This window comes from Equus przewalskii, chromosome 19 (assembly GCF_037783145.1).
Source record: "Equus przewalskii isolate Varuska chromosome 19, EquPr2, whole genome shotgun sequence".
NCBI lineage: Eukaryota > Metazoa > Chordata > Mammalia > Perissodactyla > Equidae > Equus > Equus przewalskii.
In genome coordinates this window covers 15102068-15123180 of record NC_091849.1, presented here as the reverse complement: position 1 = coordinate 15123180, position 21113 = coordinate 15102068, and the positions used below count along the sequence as shown (strand labels likewise).

Here is a 21113-nt window from a genome sequence, read left to right as displayed (position 1 = left end):
AACTACACCCAAAAAGTCTTCCTCCATGTGGCTAAGCACCAGGTGGGCCGTGCAGCTCTGAGCAGTGGCCAGCGAGATCCTACAGGGGACCAGCCTTCGCCTGCAGCTCCCGGCCTGGCCCTCTCCCCCCGAAGCCTGGAGGGGGCAGGTCCCGGCCTCCGCCTGGAACCAGCGCCCATGTACCTGAGCTCGTCCAGAAGGGCTGAGATGGTGCTGAGAGTGGGACCGTTCTCCTTCTTGGCTTCCGCCTGGGCGATCTGGTAGAGTAACTTCTCCATGGAGAATGGCTTAGCTATATGGCGACGCTTCATTTCCTGCAAGAGGGGGGCACATCCTTGAGGGTGGATTTCCATCAGAGGCCAAGGCTTTGCTTTATTGGGGAGGGGGTACCCTGAATTTTCAGTTTGAATTCCATCTGGATTCAAAGCAAGCGAAACTCCTACAAAGATCCTGTTCGCCTGTGAGAAAGGCACCAGACACCAGGGAAAGGCATCACTCGGCAATGCCAGCCACAAGGGAGGTGCCACGACCTAAAAGCGGGTTGTGATTTTCTCTGCATTTCCAGTGTTTGCTTTCAGCACCCTCGGTACAGTCATCTGAACACTGCAGTGGCTCAAGAGTGGAACTCAGACACTTTCACGACACAAACAAACCTCGACAACTCTCTTGACCTAGAAACACCTCAGGCGCCTCGTAAAGGTTTTAAGACATATTCTGAAGTGAAACAGTGCACGTGCAAGGCCCTGTGCATTCATGTGCACTCACACATGCACTGCGGGGGCGGTGCAGACGGGCTCCCAGGCTCACCTTGGCAGTCTCAAAGCCCATGCTTGTCCACTGCGTGGTGGCAAAGTGCACGGTCTCAGAGACGCTGTAGCCGCAGCACACTTTGGACACAAAGGATCCCGGGAAGCAGACAACGAACTGGCCGCTCTGCTGCACGGTCCTGTGCACCTTGATCCCCTCTTTGCACAGCACCTCCGGGGAGATCTGGGGAGAGAGGCTTGGGCTGAGGCGCACCCCCACACAGCTGTACTCTCGGCCTTTCTCCTGCTCACTCTCCAGTTTCCTATGCCCCACCTGCCACAGTGACCCCTTCTGTGCAGTTCTGAGAACCAGCCTCCCTCCCAGCAGGGGAGTTAACCTGACACCTGTCACCGAGGTGGGGTAAAGACTTAAGAAGGGGCCAGCTCCCAAGGAGATAGATTATGTGTTTTATTGAAGATTTTTTGGTGTCTCTTCTAGAAAAACAAAGATAGATAATTCCTAAAAAAAGAAGGAATTCCTAAATTGACACTGGCCCAAGAATGACAACAGCCGTCACACTACATGGGGGCCTCCTCTCCCCACCTAGCACTGCAAGTGTGGGAATAGGATGAAGTCACACACCTCCTGGGGAGCTCCTGGGCTGTCTCCAGAGCCAGGTGGAGCCGTATGGGTGCAGGCGGGGGGCCTTAGACCTGGCACCTCTGGATGGGCTGCTGCTCACCTTCTGAGCAGACCAGGTGGCCCAGCAAAGACAGAAGACCCAGAGAGGAGTCAGCAGAGGCCAGGGAAACCCTGACCTCAGGCATCGGAGCACAGCTCAAGGCTAAAAAGACGCCCAGGAACACAACAGCCCCGTGACTTTCTGAAAATGGGGCCTTTTGTGCTCATTCCTGTAATGTTGAGTGTTCCTGATGCACACAGCCGAGGCATCCAGGTGCCCAGCAGAAACAGCAGGCACCAAAGAGGGCCCCAGAGCAGCCCCCTCACAGCACACTCTGCCTCCATCAACAAAACAATCGGCCTGAGAACAGATTCAGGGGCCACCATGGGCATGAGCCCCAACGTCCTGTGCCATCTGAGGGACACGCTGCTTTAGGCTGGTTTTCATACAAGAGGACGTTTCAGTTTGGAGGACTGACCCTGTGGTATTCTCTGCCTCAGAGAGGCAGGTCGGCAAAGACGGCAGCTGTATAAACAACTCTGAGTCAGGCCACTATTCCTGCACCTCCCTGCCCATCACGACCCCAGGGGGCTGCACCCAGGCAGGGAGCCGCACCATGACGTTGCTCTCCAGCATCTGCAGCCCTGGGGTACCGTTGGCCTGCAGCAGGGTGTGGACCACGTCCTCCAGCTTGCTCTCCTCCTCAGCAGGAATGCAATACCTGGGTGTTGGAAATAAGGGCAGAAGCAGTCACTCGACAAGGACCCTCTGCCAGGCAAGCGCGTGCTAGGCCCACCCGCCAGCCTCCCTCAGAGAACGAGCCAACACAGGCCTGGAAAGCAGCCTCAAGCGGCAGGAGAGGAGCACTTTAAACGCAGGAGGAGGGACCCATTCCTGGGACCCAATGGGCATGCTTGCTCGGTGATGGCACCGTGGTTCCCAGGCCCGCGCCCACTCCACTTTCTAGGGCTGCAGTGCTTCTGCCAACACAGCCAACCCGCAGCTACAGCAGCGGGCGGACGCACTCATTTCTTACGTAGATCTGACCTATATGTAAGCCAAAAAGCCTTCAAACCAAAAACAGATGTTTAAAACCTCTTATAAATAAGACCCAGACACATCTGCAGACTCAATTAGCCCCTCGTGAGAGCTCCAAAGCGGCGTCTTGTCACTGTAGCAGAAGCTGCAGGACTGGGATGAGGAGCTGGAAAACACAGGTCCCTTGGCCCTCCAGCCTAGCCTAGCCCACCTCTGCGCCCGAGGTCGCACGGACAGCTAGGGGCTGTAGTGGCCAGGAAAAGTAAAAGAACCCCTCAGTTCTTCAAATTCAGAGAAGTCAGGAAAAGAGTCCAGTCTGTGTACCCACTGCCTCACAGCCAACACTCAGGGTGACACTGTAGCCACTGTGAAATTTCAAAATGGGGGGAGGGCACAACCAGGGGACACGGCCATGCCCCTCACTGAGGCAGCTGTGTGTGCCAAACCCAGCCAGCCGGGTCTCAGGCATGGCCAGCTAGACACAGGAGAGCCAGCACCGGAAAGGCCTGCGTCAGGCAAATGGAGGCGCTGAAGGTGGGTTGAGCCAAGGATGTAGCGGCGGGAGAGGGGCTCAGCCAGCACAGACCCCTCTAGCTGGAGCTCAGCAGCCAGCAGGGAAGAACAGCGGGAGAACAGGGCAAAGATGTAGGCAGAACTTAGCTGAGAGAGGAATGCAGAACCTCACTGCATCATGAGGCGTGGGGGACTGTCACTGGCTCTCAGGAGCACCTACTAGGGCCACACTTGCCACCTACGGCACATGACAGCCTCGTCCAGGCAGTCAGCAGACACAAGGCAGATGTGTGAGGCCTCCTCAAAGGCCCCCATGTCTCTCCAGGGCTGGGCGGGGGGAGGTGGCCCTCCTCACCCACGGGTGACCCCTGCAGAGTGGACGCCTGGGCCAGGTAACATCAGAGCAGGGCCTGGCCTGCATTCCCAGAGACAAAGGACTTTAGGCTGCCAACGCAAATGAAGCCACTGACCACCAGTAAAACTCAGAGCAGCAACAGTAACTCTGGAGGGGGTCGTGACCCCGGCACCTCACTGGTCGCCCCAGGAGCCAGGAGTCCTGACCCTCCACAGGCCTGCGCAGAGGCGGCGTGATGCATCTCCACATGGGGGCCACATCCCCATCTCAGTTGCTGAGCAAAGGGAATGCCAATCACCACATTCAAGGTTTTTTGCTAAATGCTTATGTTATTTCAATGCCAACATATTCTGTTTCTGATTTGTGATTTAAATCCAGGGTTTCTAACCTAAATCACATGTTTTAAGAAAAACCACACACCATAAAGTTCTCTGATCATATCCGGCCTTCTCTTTACTCCCCATCAATGAGGTTCCAAGAATTAGTCTTCAAAGAGCCCACAGAATCTCACATTTCCCTCCCTCTAACTCAACGGTCAAGCAACAAAACCATTCTTTCACCACAAACCCCTCACACACCACAGTCAGGTGAAGAAACCAGGGCTCAGAGGGGCAGGGTGGGACTTCAGGACTCCCACAGGGACGGGTGGTTAGGGCTCAGCGGTTCCCGGAGGAGCAGCCGCTACCATCCTGGAAGCATCCAGCTATCCTCTCTCAGCATCCTCTGCCCGAAAACCACTGTCCCTCTCAGGTTCCAGAGCCCTGCAGCCCCGCACAGTCTCACCACCAAAGACCAACCACAGGGCACCAAGGACCACCGGCCTCCACATGGAGGCTCCCCACTGGGGTCCTGCAGGCACCACCCTGCGTCAGCAATGACTGCCACTCACTATGATGTGGCCTGAAAGCAAGGAAGTCACAATGACAAGACTGCTACAGACACTGTAGCACTGCTCCTTGAGGGGAGGGCATTAGTCCTAAGAATTTGTTCATTTTAATAAAGAATGCCTAATCACCCCATCAGGACAATAACCAGAGTTGGTGTGGGGTGAATGCGAGGCCTCTAGACTGTCAGACAACAAGATATCACATTATTTGTAGTAATTTCCCATCTGCCACCAAAAACAAAGGAACCAGAGAGCCAGCCCCGGGTCAGGACTGGGGAGAGGTGACAGTTAAGGAGCACGGGTGGCTGCTTCCCACGAAACAGAGGAATGTGAGCAGGAGAACAACATGTGCGTCTCATACAGCAGGACCTCCACGTGCCAGGAACGCCTGCTCTCTCTGTAGCCGTCCCTGGACTGTAACACTGACTGCAGAGATGGACAATAACCACTGCCGGGAGGTCAGGGCAAGAACGGTTCATACAGCGCTAGGAGAAGGCCAGTGACACGGTCACCGTTTCTGTCAACTTTCTATGATATGCCTACTGGTTCTTATCCCTAATATGGAACAAACTCTCAGAAAGCAACACCAAAAAAGAACACCCCAGAAGAAAACACAAATGTGCCAATAAGCACATGAAAAGATGCTCAACCTTGCTCATCATCTGAGCAAATTAAAGTGTTCTCTCCCACCTCCAACACATGGAACATGGGACAAACCCACAAAAGCTGCCACCCCAGAGTGAGTAAGAGGAGCTGCCCGGCGCTTGCCCTGCCTCTTCGCTCCCACGGCCACCCCGAGCCCCGGGGGCCGGTACTCACCAAATGCAGTCAGCACCAGTGTGTAAGTAGTCAATGTAGGGAAGGTGGTTTTGGTCTCGAGACCAGCATGAGGTAGAAAAGACCATGCCAATATTTAGCCAGGGAATTGTCACTCCTGAAACATAAAGGGAGAACAGGCATCGTGAGGACGCAGCATCTTCTCAGGGGAACACTCATTAGAAATCGCTTTCCTGTCCCCAAAGAAGAAATAAAAATGAGATTCAAAAACACACAAAACCCAGTGAGAAGAAGGTGCTTGCTCTCTCCTGCTTGCTATACAGAAATGAGCCAGGTGATGGACACAGTTATAAACAGTAGTAAAAGGACATCTGAAGTCATGAGTACAGTGCAGGAGCACAAACCCTCTTTGGTGGGAGAGGCCTGGAATAATGCCTCCCACCAAGGTGTGGAGGGCCCAGGCCCCCTCCCGCAGGGGCCCAGCCTTCAGGGACCACTACTCCCAAGACACCTGGCTTTCCCCAATTATCTGCGAAGAGTCCATCACTTAGAGCTTGCAGTTACCCTAAGAAGCCAGGACTTGAGCTCTGAAAATATCAGTATCAAGGTGAAAACTTGGCTACTGTGCGTCTGCCCAGCTTCTAGATTCTGCAATTTGGCTCAACCTCTCCCTATTTTTGCTGACTTCAATTATGATCCCATTCCTCTCTCTTTCCTAAAAAATTAAGGTTTTCAAAACATATACTCTATACCAAAATTGCCCCGGCCCTTCCCAGCTGTGCTTCAAAGGAACTCCCAGCTCTAGTTCCCAGCGGGGTGGAGCTCATCTACAAGCTGCCCAAGGCAGAGGCCTTGGGACCCCAAGGACAGCGGCTGCATCAGGCTTACCAGGCACAGCACCGAGGTGACGCAGGATGGACCCTGTGTTATTGGGGAGGACGGTGAGGTTCCATCCATGCCTGCAGAGGGAAGCAGAGAGACGTCACACACTGGCAGGACGGGTGCTGTCTAGTCCCCAGAACAAGGACAAGAGCATACAACGTTACCTTGAAAATGGTTCTGATTTTCCCACTGGGAATCCACTGCCGTGAGTGTTGGTGTCCACTTTGCCGCAGTGCACTGCCACGTGGCAGTCCTTCTCTTCCACTAACCTCCAGTACTCTTGCTGTGGGCAGGAGGAAAGGGCTAGTCAGCACCCCCACTGTGTTTGAGCCAGAACACAGTTCTGCCTAACATGGTGACACTAATGCGAGACAAAGGAGCCCATCCCAGAGCAGCTGCCCAGTGCCTCCAACAGAGCACTGAGCAAGAAAGCCAGGAGCAGATCACCTCTGGGGGTGGACCCAACAGAAATAAAAGCAGGGATTCCAACAGATACTTGCACAGCCACGTTCACAGCAGCAGTCTTCATAACAGCTAAAACATGGATCAACCCATGTCCATGGATGAATGAATGGAAACAGAAAAAGGGGACGGTCACAGCAGAATATTATTCAGCCTTTAAAAAGGAATGTAATTCTGACACATGCTGCATACAACCTGGGGGACATACAACCTTGAGGACATTACATTAAGAGAAATAAGCCAGTCACAAAAAAATAAACACTGTAGGATTCTGCCTATATGAGGTATTTAGGATTGTCAAAGTCACAGAGAGGAAGAAAAATGATGGTTGTCATGGGCTGTGGGGAGGGAGGATGGGGAGTTAGTATTTAATGGATACAGAGTTTGGGAAGATGAACAAGTTCGGGAAATGGATGGTGGTGATGGTTGTACAACAATGTGAATACACTTAATACTACTCAACTGGAGAACTAAAAATTGTTAATATGGTAAACTTTATAAGTATTTTACAATAAAAAAAAAAATCACTTCTATGAAAGGGGGTGGGGGAAGCAACAACAGGAAGACCGCTGAAGATATCCCACTGTGATCCACAGATTATAGTAAGTAACAGCTGCCCCGTTTAGCATCTCGGCAGACATGCCTCCATACCTCCAGTAGCCAGCAGTCCTGACTTCTACGCAGGGGCCTCCCCCTGGCTGCATGTTAGGGTTGTCCATGGAGTGAAGACTACGTACACACAGGTTGTGACCCAAGCCATGTAAACCAGAGGACAGCTGCGGTGAGGGCACTGGCTGGTTTAAAAGCTTACCAGGTGACCTTAATGAGTCCTATCTAAACAAAGATGGGGCAAAGCCTGGAGTGGGAAGGCGTGTTGCTAACAGGGAAGCAGGCATGCTCGGCTCCCTGGGAGGCACCTCTCCCACCTCACGGGCACATTTTCATTTTGTTTTCAGTTACCATTCCAGAAGCATATCATCTGCCTGAATCTGGGCAAACCCTACGACCTGGAACCACATGTAAGGGACGAAGCCTAACCAATAAGCACCCGGTGTCACCAAGTACAACTCAGCTCAAAGAAGTGCTGCTGGCAGCGCCACCACACTGTGCAACGTCCACAAAGAGGAACCAGCCTGGAGGTGTCAAAGGGTGCCAAGTCAAGAACGAAGTCCACGTCACCACATGCCTGGATTCCCTCATAGATTTCCTTTAAGCAATGAAGCAATGGTCTGTTTGAAGGGAGTGGTCTGCGTCCCGGCCCTGCCACCCATTCACTAGACTGACAGAACCTCTGGTAGATTAATAGAGACATAGGGGGCGGGAGAGGACCCACCGCTAAGTGAGGGCCATTCCAGTCGCTGACCACCGGCCCAGAGGAAGGCCCCGCCTTTTTTGTGGAACCCAGAAGCCAGAAAGACTCAGACTCAAGAAGTGGATTGTAGTGAATCTTCCCTTTGTGTTTAAGTATTATGCAAATGCTAGAGCAAAAGCAGGACTTCCAAGGAGAACTAATTCCTGAGCAGGAGAGTAAGGAAGCTAGGCTTTCTCTACACCATGGACAGCAACGAACCCTACACCATAGGGAGAACCGCGTAAGTACCGACACTGGACGACAAAGGCCTCTTTTTCTAAGAGTCACGTTCCTTCCTGCTGACATCTCTACCACAAATGCCATGAGCACTTGGAAAGCAACTGTGACGGCCACACATGTCGCAGAATCAGGGCCCAGCTGACATCATGGTTGATGGAATGCAGCTTTAGCAGGGCCAAAGCTGGGGGAAGGAGTGGGGGTCACGACACGATGTGGTGTTCAAAGCTCACACCCGGGTACAGAGCTGGGGCAGCCTGTGCAAATCAGCAGAGACCTAAGGCCTAAAAGAGATGCGAACAGTGCCAGCAGCAAATACTGACTTCACCAAACTAGGAAACCAGGCCTCAGCACCGGGCGGGACCTCCTGGGCTTCTGACCATTTCTATCAGAGGCGTGGCACCACAGAGCACAACTGTAGGTGACCAGGCATCCTAGTTTGACCTGGACTGTCCTGGGACTGTCCTCAAAGTCCCACTCCCAGGACACCTGGTCAAAGCAGGATGGCTGGGCCCCCTAGTGGTCAGCATGGGTTTTATCTAGAAGAGGTGGCATATATCATGGAAGAAAACATTTTTAAAAAGTGGTCTGAAGCTTGTTACCCATCAAAAGATCAGGCTGCAGTCCACACAACCGCCTGCTGCCGCCAGCAGCTGCCCTTAACCAGCGGTCCAAGTTCAGCGGCTCTCCCTGACAGGACCAAGTGCTGCCGAGGGCCCACCCACCCCAGCATCTGGACGTCCACCCTGACCCAGCCGGGCCTTGGCTGAGGGGCGGTAAACAAACAGATCCGGTCTCTGCCCTATAGCGCCTCACAGCGAATCCCCCTAATTGGTCTGGGCACAGAAGTGCTCACTGTCTGTCTGACCTCGTCCTAACTCAAAGAGCAGAGTTGGCAGGCACACAAAAATGGCAACCTGCCAATCCCATTAAATAAAAATAGGAGAGAAGAAAAAGCACAACGGTGGTTTCAAGGGATTCCAAACATTCTCTTGCATAACAGACACATGGAGGATGGGGGAAGCGGCCGGCTGGGAGGGGGAGAGGGAGGGGGCAGCCGGGAGCTCACCCCCAGGACTCGGTCTCACGGCCTCAGGGTTGGGGTCCTTTGGGGCGAAGGAGGGAGGCTCACGCTTCTCATTCTTTCTTTTTCGGCTTGGAACACACTTGGATTAATGTAACACTTCTGGCTGCCCCCGGCACACAAACACGGAGCCAGCCACTCATCTCAGCACAGCAGGCCCAGGAGGGCAGGGGAGGCTGCGACACGCAGGATGGGGGCCAGGGTTAGCTTCACTCACCTCAATTTCAGCTGGTGCAGGCTCCTTGCTGAAGCACATGTTCATGATATTTCTTGCTGTTCGATAAAAAGTCGTTAAAGAAACAGACCTTCCCTGAAAACAAAACAGAACAGAAGAGTAAACCTTAAGAAACAAAGCTGATTCCTCACCCCAGATCAGGCCACACCTATCATGGGCCTCTGCTGTTGCTGCCCCGTGATTAGGGGCTGCTCTGTGTCCCAAACTAATATGAGCAAAGAAGACAGAAAAATATGCTCTCAGAAGGATCCTGCAGGCCGACAAAAGGAGATGGAGGACCGGCCACAGCACAGGAGCAACTGCACCATCCTCCGGCAGAACCAGGGCTGTCCCAGGCAGCTTCCAGCAGACACATGGGGGAGGCCAGAAGGACACCGCTGAGATCTTCTGTGTAAGAAAGCGTCGGACTTTCACTTTATGGAGAAGTGGGTACAATGAGGGAAAAGGGGCAGAATTCCGCAGTTTGCCCCATGTAAAGGATAGGATTAAGGTTGTGGGCCAGCAAAGAAACAAGGGAATCAGGACTCTGAAAGGCTGGCCCTTATGACCAGGAACCCCAGGGCAAGAAGCCAGGAGGACCCTGCAGGACAGAAACCGAGGGTGACGACTTCTACACCCTGAGGAGCCTTGACATGTGGAACCTGCCAGATGAGCAACGGAACCTCTTGGCTCTACGAAGACAGGTGACCTGGTCACTCTCTTGCCACAGAAGCCACTCGCTGTCCCACTTGCAGCTTCTCAGGGAGGGCACCGAGCGCCTCTGATGTCTGATATACGTTGCCCTTTCCAAGTAATAATCGAAATGATCTGCCCACGTGGATAAAAGAGCTCACTGTGTTAGTCTGGGCACCCCAGTTTGGTCCTGGTGTTACCTGTCATACAGAATATGTTCTATTTTACAGAGATGAGCCATCTAAGATACATGCCTCTCCCTCTTTCGTGACCAGGCACACACTGACCCCATGATTGCAGAATCATTTACTGAGCACCTACTGTATACTAGGCTGAGTGCTAGGGACTGGAGACAGAGCAGTACTCAAAACCGACATCTCTGAGCTTGTGTGGTTCACCTTCTGCCTGGAGGGCACAGCCCTTAAACATAAGTACAACGGTGAGGTGGCGCTAAGTGCCAGAGCCAGAAGCAGAGTGACAGGAGTGGCAGGGGACGGTGGCTTTTACCTGAGGTGGTGAGGGAAGGTTTCCCTAATGAGGTGACCCCGGAGCATCCCCAGAATAAGTAACAGGTCTAGAACGGGGGCAGAGTCTTCTTGCCCTTGGAAGGACACTCGAAGCAGTAGGCATGAAGAGGCTGGATTTATTTTGCTGTCCAGCTTTGTAAGTGACTGTGTGGGGTTCAAACTAAAAGAAAATACTTCTGTTCAATTCCAAACTTCTCCCAACATTCTCTTCATTACGAAATAAAAACCTAACTACTAGGAGGGACCTAATTTTGCACTAAGGCAGAGTGCCCCCAATTGGAGAAGGTAACAAACACCAAGGCTGTAGAGGGACCTTGAGAATCATGAGCTTCCAGCCTCCCAGTATGCACACAGCTGCCACTATGGCCAACAGACCACTGCCACAGCCAAGCTCTGTTAGATTGTTGTGATGAAATCTAAAAATACCCTTTACAAAGCATGTTAAAAAAAAAACCTTTTACTCAGATCCAACTCATTCTCATATAATTGGCCCTCTTAAATAAAAAGTAACCAAAACAGAAAACATCTCATGAGGTGGCTATTCAGAGTTACAAGATTCAACAAGTGGGCTTCTCAGGTGAACATTCAGGAATCACGCCCAGAAAGTGCTCCTGAGTTTACAGTCCATGGGCCACCTTCTCCTTTTCCATAAAATGTTCAAAACGTGAAATACAAGGAGGCCATCAGCAGGCCGCAAGTAGCCATTCCCCACCCCCACCGTCTGCAAGGGAGCACTGGACAATGACAATGGGACACCAAACCCTCTACAGGTCTAGTAATAGAAAAAGTAGTAGGCAAGCAGGGTGTCTCCTACCAGAAAAGGGTGCAAGGGCTAAAATAAAGCAGGAAAATCAGAAGAGTGGCAGAGGGTGTATCTTCCAAGCTTGGAGTGAGAAAGGAAAGAGGCAGGACTCAGAGAAGAGTCACAGGCTTCCTTCAGGTCATGGACAGGCCCAGACATGCCCACAGGTGGCAATGGGAGCCTGGGGGTGTGGGTGGGGCACAGTGATAACCCACAGCAGATTTCCAAAAAGCAGAAACCCACCATCCCCTCAAACCCAAGTGCCAGGCTCCGCGGGGAATGGGGGCATGCGGCTGGGCGAGGGCCACCAGGACCTCTCCAGAGCACACTTCCCTCTTGGCGCATCCAGAACTGGGTCACCGGGGGCAAGCCTGTGCCCCCTCAAAGCCTGGTCAATTCAGCCTCTAGAGGAGGTCGCAGCTGGGCTCTGCCACCGGTGCCCCAGTGCCCGGCTCCCGCTGGCAGGCAGGCAGAGGAGGTGGCCTGAGCCTTGCTTTAGAACCAGCCCCGCAGGCAGCTGCAGTCTCTGTGGCAAAGCCCTGGCAGGCGGGGTGCGGGCGGCAGGCAGAGAGTCCCAGCACCTCGGTCTGCTTCCTGGAGGAGCAGTCTTGTCAGGAGGGGTGCTGCTGCAACAAGACTTGGCAGAGGCATGGAAAACACTGTGCATGCCTCAGTCTGCAGGCTGGCTCGCTCCCGCCTCCTCCCCGGCAGCAGGTTCCCGGGTAGATGCGTGTTGATCGCTTTATCAGGGCCTACTCTCCGCAGGAGAGACCTGGCAAAGGTGGCTGGAGCTGGGCGGCAAGCTGTGCAGAATATTAATAAGGAGGCAAACAAAAGGAGTGCTCCAAGCCATGGAGGGTCTGGGGCAGTGTCTGAGAACCGCAAGACCTGACAGGGTAGCTCCCACCTGCCAGAATGAGATGGGGTGTTCCGATGGGCAGACTTGGAATTGTGGATGTAGGAGAAACTACATGTGCATCCTCAGTACTGCGTCCCAGGCATGTGGGCGTGGGCACATGGGCACGTGTGCACACACACAGCTCCTTTCACGCAAAGGAAACCCAAGGTCCAGAGCAGCCAAGCAAATCAGCCAGCACTCATGGCTGGCAAGGGGCAGTCAGGGCTGGCCACAGCTGGCCAGATGCCCCGAGGCCTGTGTCCTGACCACCCAGCCTCCCTGGAAGACCGCAGACGTTTCTCTTTATGGCCAACACTTCCCAGAGGAAGCTGTCTGGTGGCTGTAGGACGGCCAGAGCCCATCACTGCAGCCAGACCCCTCAACTCCATCAGGCCCCTGAGGACCTCACTCAGGCCATTCCCTGCCCTCTGCAGAGGACCCCTACCTTATATATACATTTGTGGAAGTCACTGAGGACGCCTTTGTCCTCCTCCTCCTCCTTCACCACTTCCTTTTCCTGAGCAAAGAGTCGCCGCCGGCCCGTCTTGAGCTGGGCCTGGCCCACCTCTTTGAGCTTGCTGCGGAAGCCGTTCCTGTGTGCCACGCCGTTGATGAGCCCGTTCTTGGGTTCAAAGCGGGGCAGGGGGTGGAACTTGTTGTAGTCGTGCTCCGTGTGGCCCTCCAGGGGCCCCTTCCGCTTCTCCAGGATCTCCTTCTCCATCAGCACCTCCTTCTCTAGCCGCCGGTGCTCCTCGGGGGACAGGGAGTCGTAGGAGAGCAGGTACTGGCAGTAGGCCTCCTGGAGCTTGGCCAGCCGGTCCTGGGCAGTTTTGGGGATGCGCAGCATGTCTGCTAGTTTGTTCCATTTTTTGAGGTCAGTCACTTGCTGCATGCCGCCCATCTCGTTAATCAGCCGGAAAAAGCAGGCCAGGTCGAGCTCACAGCCTCCTGGGATGGTGAGGGGAGAAAACAAGGACAGTGGGTAAAAAGGATCATGAACAAGACCTTCTTCATTCAACCCACAGGCCACAGGCACCCACCATGTGTCATGGACACTGCTGAGCTCTTGGGTCAGAGCAGCAAAGAGAATCATTCTTGGCCCTCAGGAAGCCTAGTCTCTGAAGAGACAGACTTCAGACAATCTTGGATGCCATGGACATAAACAAAACAGACGAAGAGCTGGAGAGGAACAGGGGCCACCACCTTAGGTGGGATGGTCAGGGAATTGTGTCCCCAAGCACGTAGCATTGAAGCAGAGGCCTGAATGGAAGAAGAGAGCTGGCTGTGTAGATCTGCAGGGAGAAACATTCCAGTGTCCGCTGGAGCAGAGGCAGTGTGTACGTGCTGGCACACACCCTTCTCACACACCAGGAGCAGGTGTGATGAGACAAAGAGCAGGGTCCCATCCCTGGTGAGGGGTGGGCAGGGCCTGGGTTGTGCTACCCGGCCATACTCACGTCCCAGCAACACCTAGAACAGCTGTGATGTCAGCAATCATACACAAACAGCACATGCTGTCAGTCCCAACTCCCTTCCAAACCCCCCCGCACACTTGGTAACACACACAGCAACTCATTTTCGTTTGTTTGTTTTTGAGTTTTTTGGGGGTTTTTTTGAGGAAGATTAGCCCTGAGCCAACTACTGCCAATCCTCCTCCTTTTCCCGAGGAAGACCAGCCCTGAGCCAATATCCATGCCCATCTTCCTCTACTTTATATGTGGGATGCCTACCACAGCATGGCTTTTGCCAAGTGGTGCCATGTCCGCACCTGGGATCCAAACCAGCGAACCCCAGGCCGCCGAGAAGTGAAACGTGCAAACTTAACCGTTTTACCACCAGGCCGGCTCAACAACAACTTATTTTCAATCCCACTGGATTTCCACAGTGAAAGGCAATATTTGCATGAGAGCACACGGCTGTCTGTCTGTCCCTCAACTCCTTCCATCGCCCATTCACAGGGACTGCTACCCCAAAAGGATGTTTAGGCTAGTTCACATAGCATCCTTGATCAAGTTATAGAATTGAACAAAGGCACATAAACTCAAATACGTTTGAATGTCCTCCCAATGACTTCTAGATGGGACTGGAAAAGCAATCTCCCCCTGGCCAATAAAGGGGGGGATATCTTCCAAAATCATCAACCATGGGCTCTTAGGAGGAAAACATGCAACAAGACGCTGGGTGAGCAAAGAAAAAGTAAGACAGTGTTAGATCTTTGTGGGTAGAGATATATTTACATCCAAAATAAAAAGGAAAAGTAGCAGGACTCCCATCAGACTCTAATGGCCACCTGAGAGCAGCACCACCATGCAGGGCCAGCTGGCACTGCAGGACTGCCGGGTGAGTTCCTGGACCACCTCGGCTGGCTGTGCAAGAGCAAGTCCCTAGACCCTCAGTAAGACCAGGGATGTGCGTGTGGCAGCCTGAATTCCAGTTACTCTACTTGGTGGGAGGCTGGATTTGGTTGGTTGTGGCCAACAGAGCAACATCACTGAGGACACCTGCCCCGACCTCAGCCAGGAGGGACCTAAGGGCCGCACATTCTCTGACTCCCTCTAGGTCTCTGGCTCTGAGCCGGGAGATGTTCCGGGGCTGGTGGCACTCTGCCTGCACTTGTAGACGTGGAGAGCAGAGTGAATCACACCAACCAGGCCACAGCTGCTCAGATCACAGGTCTCACTAGAAGGGAGGTAGTCTATACTTTTGTCTTTTTCTCTAAGTCGATCATTACAATCCAACAGCACTTACAAATTTACAGTTGCAGCAAATCCATTGTTTCACAGCTCCTCACCTGCCATGATCAGCCCATTCACAGGGCCACCAGGCTGCTAAGTGGCAAAGCGCCTCCCTCACCTTAGTCTGTGCTTGCTCCACTCCCCCAGGGGCTGGGGTACCCATCTACGTCGGCAAACGCAGACGGAGCATCCGTTTTGGTGGGTTCTGGGAAACTGCTTCAAAATTACTAAGTCCCTTGTGCCTCAAGATGGCTGAGTTCAGACCCACGGCCTGAGGCCTCTATGGGTAAGAGGCCAGGTCAGCACCCCTTCTACGAGCTGTGATGAGGCTTCACATTTCCAGACAATGGCAGAGAGTGCGAACACATACATGACAGCAACACATCCGCGTGCCTTCTGGGGCTACAGGAACGAGCCACGGTTAAGAAAAGCTACTCTAAGAAACGGTGGCTGGCTGTCATCATGACGTCACCTGAGTATCCCACCTGTCTCTAAAAGGTTTCCCCCAACCCCAGCAGGATGGAGGGACTCAGGACCTCTCACTGCAGCCAGGAGGATTTGGGGGCTGTTCTGAGTCACCCAGCGGTCCAGGTAAGCACAGGGTGAAGCCAGCACCAAACTGAGATGCTCTCAACTGCTCAACCTGTTCCCGCAGCCCCATGTTACCGTCTATCACGAGCCATCCCTGAGAGCAGGCCACAAACCAAGAGTTCTTTCAAATAAAGTGATTCACACTCAGGCACTAGCCCTGACAGGCACCTGCTGAGAGAAATAATGAAACCTCCATCTTACGAGGAACCCTATCTTACTGCCAACTCTTGACACTTAAATGATGGTTAAACATCTCCTTTCCTCCTGCCTTTGAAAACTCAGGATCTCCACAATGGAGGCAGGAAGACAGGCCGCTTCCTCTCGTGGGTCTAGAGCTGAAGGGAAGTGTGTGAGCTTACCTGGCTGTCCCAAAAGGAAACCCTGCTCTGCAGAACCCACTCGTGCCTGACAGAGTGAGTTAATCCTAGAAGATCCAGGAAAGGTAGGGAAGGAAAGGGAGCTCCAGGAGGGTCTGTGAGTGCGCTCTGCCTGGGGGCCAAGGGTCTTCACAGTTACCTGGATGGACAGTCACTAGAGGAGTCACTGAGGCAAGCTTGGCAATGCTCCCAGCCAGAGCTGTGCCTGCCCTTGGGACAAACTTAAACACGTTCCCAGACTTGTGGGCTCCACAAGGGCCTGGTTGGTCACCAGGGAAATAGAAACTCAAGTAAGAATGAGGAGTATAGAGAGGTAAAAATCAGACAAAGAATGTGCTGAAATCCACAAGAGCTTATGGGCTGAAATGTGTCCCCCACCAAATACTTACTGCATGTTGAAGTCCCAACCCCCCATGCCTCAGAATGTGACTGTATTTGGAGACAGGGTCTTTAAGCAATTAAGTTGAAAAGAGTGGGTCCTAACCCAATATGACCGGTGTCCTTACAACAAAAGGAAGAGACATCAGAAATGTGTGCACAGAGGCAAGACCACGAGAGGACACAGGGAAAAGAGGGCCGTCTACAGGCCAAGCAGAGAGGCCACAGGAGAAACCACCCTGCCGACACCCACACGCCCCACTGAGACAGGAACTTCCCGCAGGTTAAGCCCCAGCGTGTGGCGCCTGGTTAAGGCAGCCCAGCAGACGAATACAGAGGGCAGAGCTCTGTCTCCCTGGATTCTGCTCTGCCCTGCATGGGGAGGCCGTGCACTGCTGGGCAGCAGGTGCCAGCCAGCTGGGAGAACCCGGGCCCAATAGCACCCCTCCTCTGCCACCAACGCCCAGGACCCGAGAAAAGGGGCTTCAGACTCCTGCTGCACAGCAACTGTGCCCAAGCAGTGGCCCTCCGAGAATGGGGAGGAAGCCCTTACCGATGAGCGGGAGCTCGTCCATGGTGATGCCCTGAGATCTGAGGTGCTTCTTGATGCAGGCCAGCCGCTGCACGTTGGGGCCCCAGCGCCGGCCCAGCTTGTGGATGTGCTGAATCTGCGTGACGAAGCGCATCTCGTCATTGAGCTTGCACTCGGGCCGCCAGTCCGGAGGGGGGATCACCCTGCACATGCCGTACTTCTCCACCTGAGCGCGCACCGACTCGATGTAGACGAGTGGGTCGTGGAACTCCTTGGCCGACGGCCGGAGCACGGGGATCTCGTCCATGGCCGCCCAGCCGGCCCTGCCGCCCCCCTTCTCGGGCCTGGCCGAGGTCTCGTGCGGCTTGTGCAAGGTCTCCGATTGCGAGGTAGAACGATTTTCACAGGAGGCGCCGTCCGGCTTGCCGTGTGCTTGTCTGCCCGGCGTGCTCTTCCCGGCCGTGGCCCGCTTTGGCCGGGTCCGCTCCGCACTGCGCTCGGGCACGTCCTTCTTCCCAGGGCCACTCAGGAGGGCCCTGTCCGCCGGGGCTGGGGCCAGGGCCGGGGCTGCCGCTGCCTTCCTGCTGGGGGCTTCAGCACAGGCAGCCGCCCCTTTCATCTTCTTGGGGGGCGACTGCGGCTTTTCCGCCTGGTGGGCCTCTTCCAGTCTCCTCTTGGAATTCCGCAGCCCCTCCCTCAGCTGCCGCCCCCCCACCTCCTTAGTGCATGACTTTGGGTTCAACCTGCCACTGACCTTGAGGCCATTGACGGCGGGCCCGGTGGACTTGGACGCCCCCCCGAGGGATAGCACCTGTTTGCGGGTTTTTGCATTGCTACTTTCAGTTTTCCCTGAGATTGTGTGGTTGACAGCTGAACTGGGCTTGTGGTGATTGGGTTTGGTTTCCTTGACCAGTTCTCTCTTGGCTTTGGTGTATGTGACAGTCCCCTTCGTCACCGTTGCAGTATACTTCACAGTTTTGGACGGTGAAGGTCTGACTTCGCGCATCTTTTTGGCACTGGTTGCACTTGTACCCAGAGATGACATTCGAGTGACTCCGTTTACCTTAGAAACCTGAGAGGCAGCAGGAGAAGCAGAGGGGGAGAAAGCAGAATTAGTACCTGCCAAGGGGAGCTCCACACGCTGGGAGCTCCACAGAACCAGCGCCCGCTTCAGAGAGAAGACACGGGGTTACTGCAAGAGCTAACGAGATAGATGCACAGCCATCAACTACACTCCGATATTCAGTTTTAGAATCTCTGTACGACTGTGTGCCTATCCTCCTGCACAAAAACACGCCACCGGACGTGGTGCAGCCCCCTGGGGTTTCCTGAGTGTGTTTTAACATTCATGTTTGTTCCCATGGCTCTTCCAGGAAATCGGATGCTTCACAATGAGGACCACTCCAGGTGCCTGCAAATCACCTGTCTCAGGTTAGTAACACTCACAACAGGAACCTCTCACCCACTGGGGGAAGAGTGGGACACAGACACATACTCACATGTTGATGTCCCTGTTCAAGAAAGGACATGCCTGCTATTCTTTGTGTGCTCCCCATAACAGCATGAACTGCCCACTGAACTTTTAAATATATGTGCTAAAAAAAGAACAAAACAAAAATACCATGGCAAGAAAAGAACACGAGCACTCGTGGTTCAGCTCTGATGCAAGTCAGAGACCAAGCTCAGGTGTCATGGCCGACTGTCGGGATCTTCGACTTCGAGGCTGGACCCCATTTGGCGCCTTGCGGGGAAGTAAGATGGATGTACCTAACCTCATCGCTGAAGCAAACACACCCAACCCTCTCCTGCACAGGTGGTTCCTATTTTCCCAGCCTCAACAAACTTCCATTTCTGGTTCTACTGGAACTGGGTAAACAGAAGCAGCTTCTCCGCACAGGCCGTCTTATAGCTTGGACGCCACTGTAATTGTGTGACACATAAAAGTCACCCTCATTTATACAGAGAAACCAGAGAGTGACGGGGTGGACACCAGAAATGCATTAACTTGAGAGAACAATGAAGGGTCCACAACAAGAGCTGCTGCTGGGCCAGCTGGTTTGAGGTGGACATCGCATCGCAACTCTGCCTCTCAGAGGCCTTTGACACGGCAGTATCTTGGGTATCAATTTCTCATCTGCAACATCAACTGAAAAACAGGGACTTCAGGGTTCCATAAACACCACCACCTCCAAAAGAGGCAGACTAAAAATTGCAAAATTACTGGGCAACACAGATCAAAACAGGAGCCCTCTTTTCTCACCAAAAACCCCTCAAAAGAAGGTGACAGGGTGGAGGGAGCCTGAGCTCCGGAGTGAGGAAAGGTGAGCAGCCACAGTCATGCAGAAGTGCCTCCCCGCCTCTAGGCTGAGCAGACAGCTGAAGCAGCAGGCTGCTTTTGACACCCAGGGCTCCCACAAGCTGTACAGCTGCCTCACGAGGGCCTGGGTGCCTGGAGGACAGAGCCTGAGTCTCAGTGACCTCTGCACTACGGCCAGGCCCAGCCCAGGAATATACACACTTAGGTTAAGAAGCAAAACACAACAAAAACAAAAATCCAACTTTCCCACGGGTACCCACACCAGTGGCTCTCAACATGCCCTGGAAGGCCTGTCAAAATAGGTCACTGGGCCCACTCCCAGAGCTTTTCACTCAAGTAGGTCTGTGATGGGGCCTGAGAACTTGCATTTCTAACAAGGTCCCAGGGGATGCTGCGGCTGCTGATCCAGAGACACACTTTGAGAAGCTAACTATTAGTAGAAAGTTCTGAAAACAGAAAAAGGAAAGAAGCCACTGACATTGTACTTCTTTATATGTCACCAATTATACACATCTGATCAAAGCCACAAATTCTCTGTATGAGCTTGTGCTCCATCAGCCAACCCCAGGCCACAGTGAATCAGGTTTCAGGTGAGCCAGCCTCGACTTCTGGACTCAGTGAGCTCCCAGGCCCCACAGGAGAGGCTGCAGGGAAGGCCCAAGATTACGGCCTGGATCCTCCACTGCTCGCAGGACTGACAGATCAGGTGGGAAAGAGAGGGGTCTGGAATAAATAATGGGAAATTAAAACGGACAAACAAAAACCCAGCAGCCTGGCAACAATAAATTAAAAACAAATCTTAAAAACCAGAGGTAGGGGCAAAGACAAATTTTCCATAGTAAGTAGCACTAATTCAGAATAGGAGGCATGGTGAGGAATGCAAATATCTCTAATTTTTATTGTTCTTTCAAATGCTTCCACTGACTAAAAACAAACCAAACCATTTGGGAAAAACAAAAGCAAACAGTGAAATCCTGCTGTGGCTCACAGAGAGATTCTTCCATCATCAAGACACTACAGGGGCCTCCAGGAATACAGTATCTTCAAAGAGGGCGCCACTTCCAGAAAGTAGAAGACACCGCCCCTTGAGGCCTCAATCTTCGGTTAACCATTTAGACTACAATCTGTTCCAACTCTTGACCCAGTTCCCTCTTAAACAGATTTCACAGGACAGTGTCATCTCTTCTTGAAGATGAGGACTCCCCTGTGAAAATGGCAAACGCCCTATGGTGCAGGTCAGCACCATCTCCCACCAACAGACAGTTCAGCAGCTGTCAGCTGTCACCTCCTGCAAAGCTAGTTCATTGCTTCTCAAACCTGGGACCTGAGAATCCCTGGGAGAGCTTGAAAATAACGCCGGATCCACAGTGTAACCCCCTAGATTCTGATCTAATCGGTGAGGGCAGAGAAAGGGGATCGGTGGGCAAGGCCCCAGAAGGCTTAGTGTTCCCAGAGATATTTTGCCCTGCCCTTCCCCAGCATCAGTGCTCACCTGCAGGAGCCTGGGAGGCCAAATTCCACATCTCTCTGATTCTACCTCAAGGAAGAGTGTAAGGCCCTTGGGTCCGTCCATCCTGGCTTCAGGGGGCACCTGACCTCCTGGCTTTCTCTGTGGCAGGGAGGTCAATTTTCTGCATAGTGGAATTCTATGTATTTCACCATCTTCAATGCCAAAAGGATCACTTTCTTGTTTATATATATCTATAATCTTAAATACTGGCTTTCTGCGAGGATGTGCAGCCAACTCACTGCCTCTACCAGAAGAATGAGTTCCTCTATTCCCTTTCTTCCTCACTGTTATACTGTTATCTTCAAAAGCATCCAATGCTTGTCCATCTAACAAGCCCAACGACTAATGTATCCCCCTTGTTACCCGTTAGAACTCTAATTTACAGAGAAATCACAAAGATTGGAAAGGGCACGTTTCACTAACGGTATCCCTTCTTCACTCTGTGTTTTAAGCCTACCCGTAGAGGCCATGATGCAGCTGACAAGCTAAGAGAGGAATTGATCCATCCCACCAGCTGTTCCATGT

At 53.1% G+C, this 21113-nt stretch overlaps 1 protein-coding gene across 11 annotated transcripts in view; it reads right to left on the bottom strand.

Moving 5' to 3' along the window:
- JARID2 (jumonji and AT-rich interaction domain containing 2) overlaps positions 1-21113 on the bottom strand; it is a 255994-nt gene that overhangs the window by 9880 nt on the left and 225001 nt on the right. For all 11 annotated transcript variants that reach the window (XM_070585077.1, XM_070585082.1, XM_070585075.1 and 8 more), the window contains 9 exons: positions 16783-17833; positions 12594-13096; positions 9232-9324; positions 6045-6163; positions 5887-5957; positions 5041-5155; positions 2045-2150; positions 808-990; positions 184-314 (listed from right to left, as the gene is read on the bottom strand). In XM_070585077.1, the coding sequence (XP_070441178.1) occupies positions 184-314; positions 808-990; positions 2045-2150; positions 5041-5155; positions 5887-5957; positions 6045-6163; positions 9232-9324; positions 12594-13096; positions 16783-17833 (2372 nt within the window). The remainder of the gene's footprint in view (positions 1-183; positions 315-807; positions 991-2044; positions 2151-5040; positions 5156-5886; positions 5958-6044; positions 6164-9231; positions 9325-12593; positions 13097-16782; positions 17834-21113) is intronic.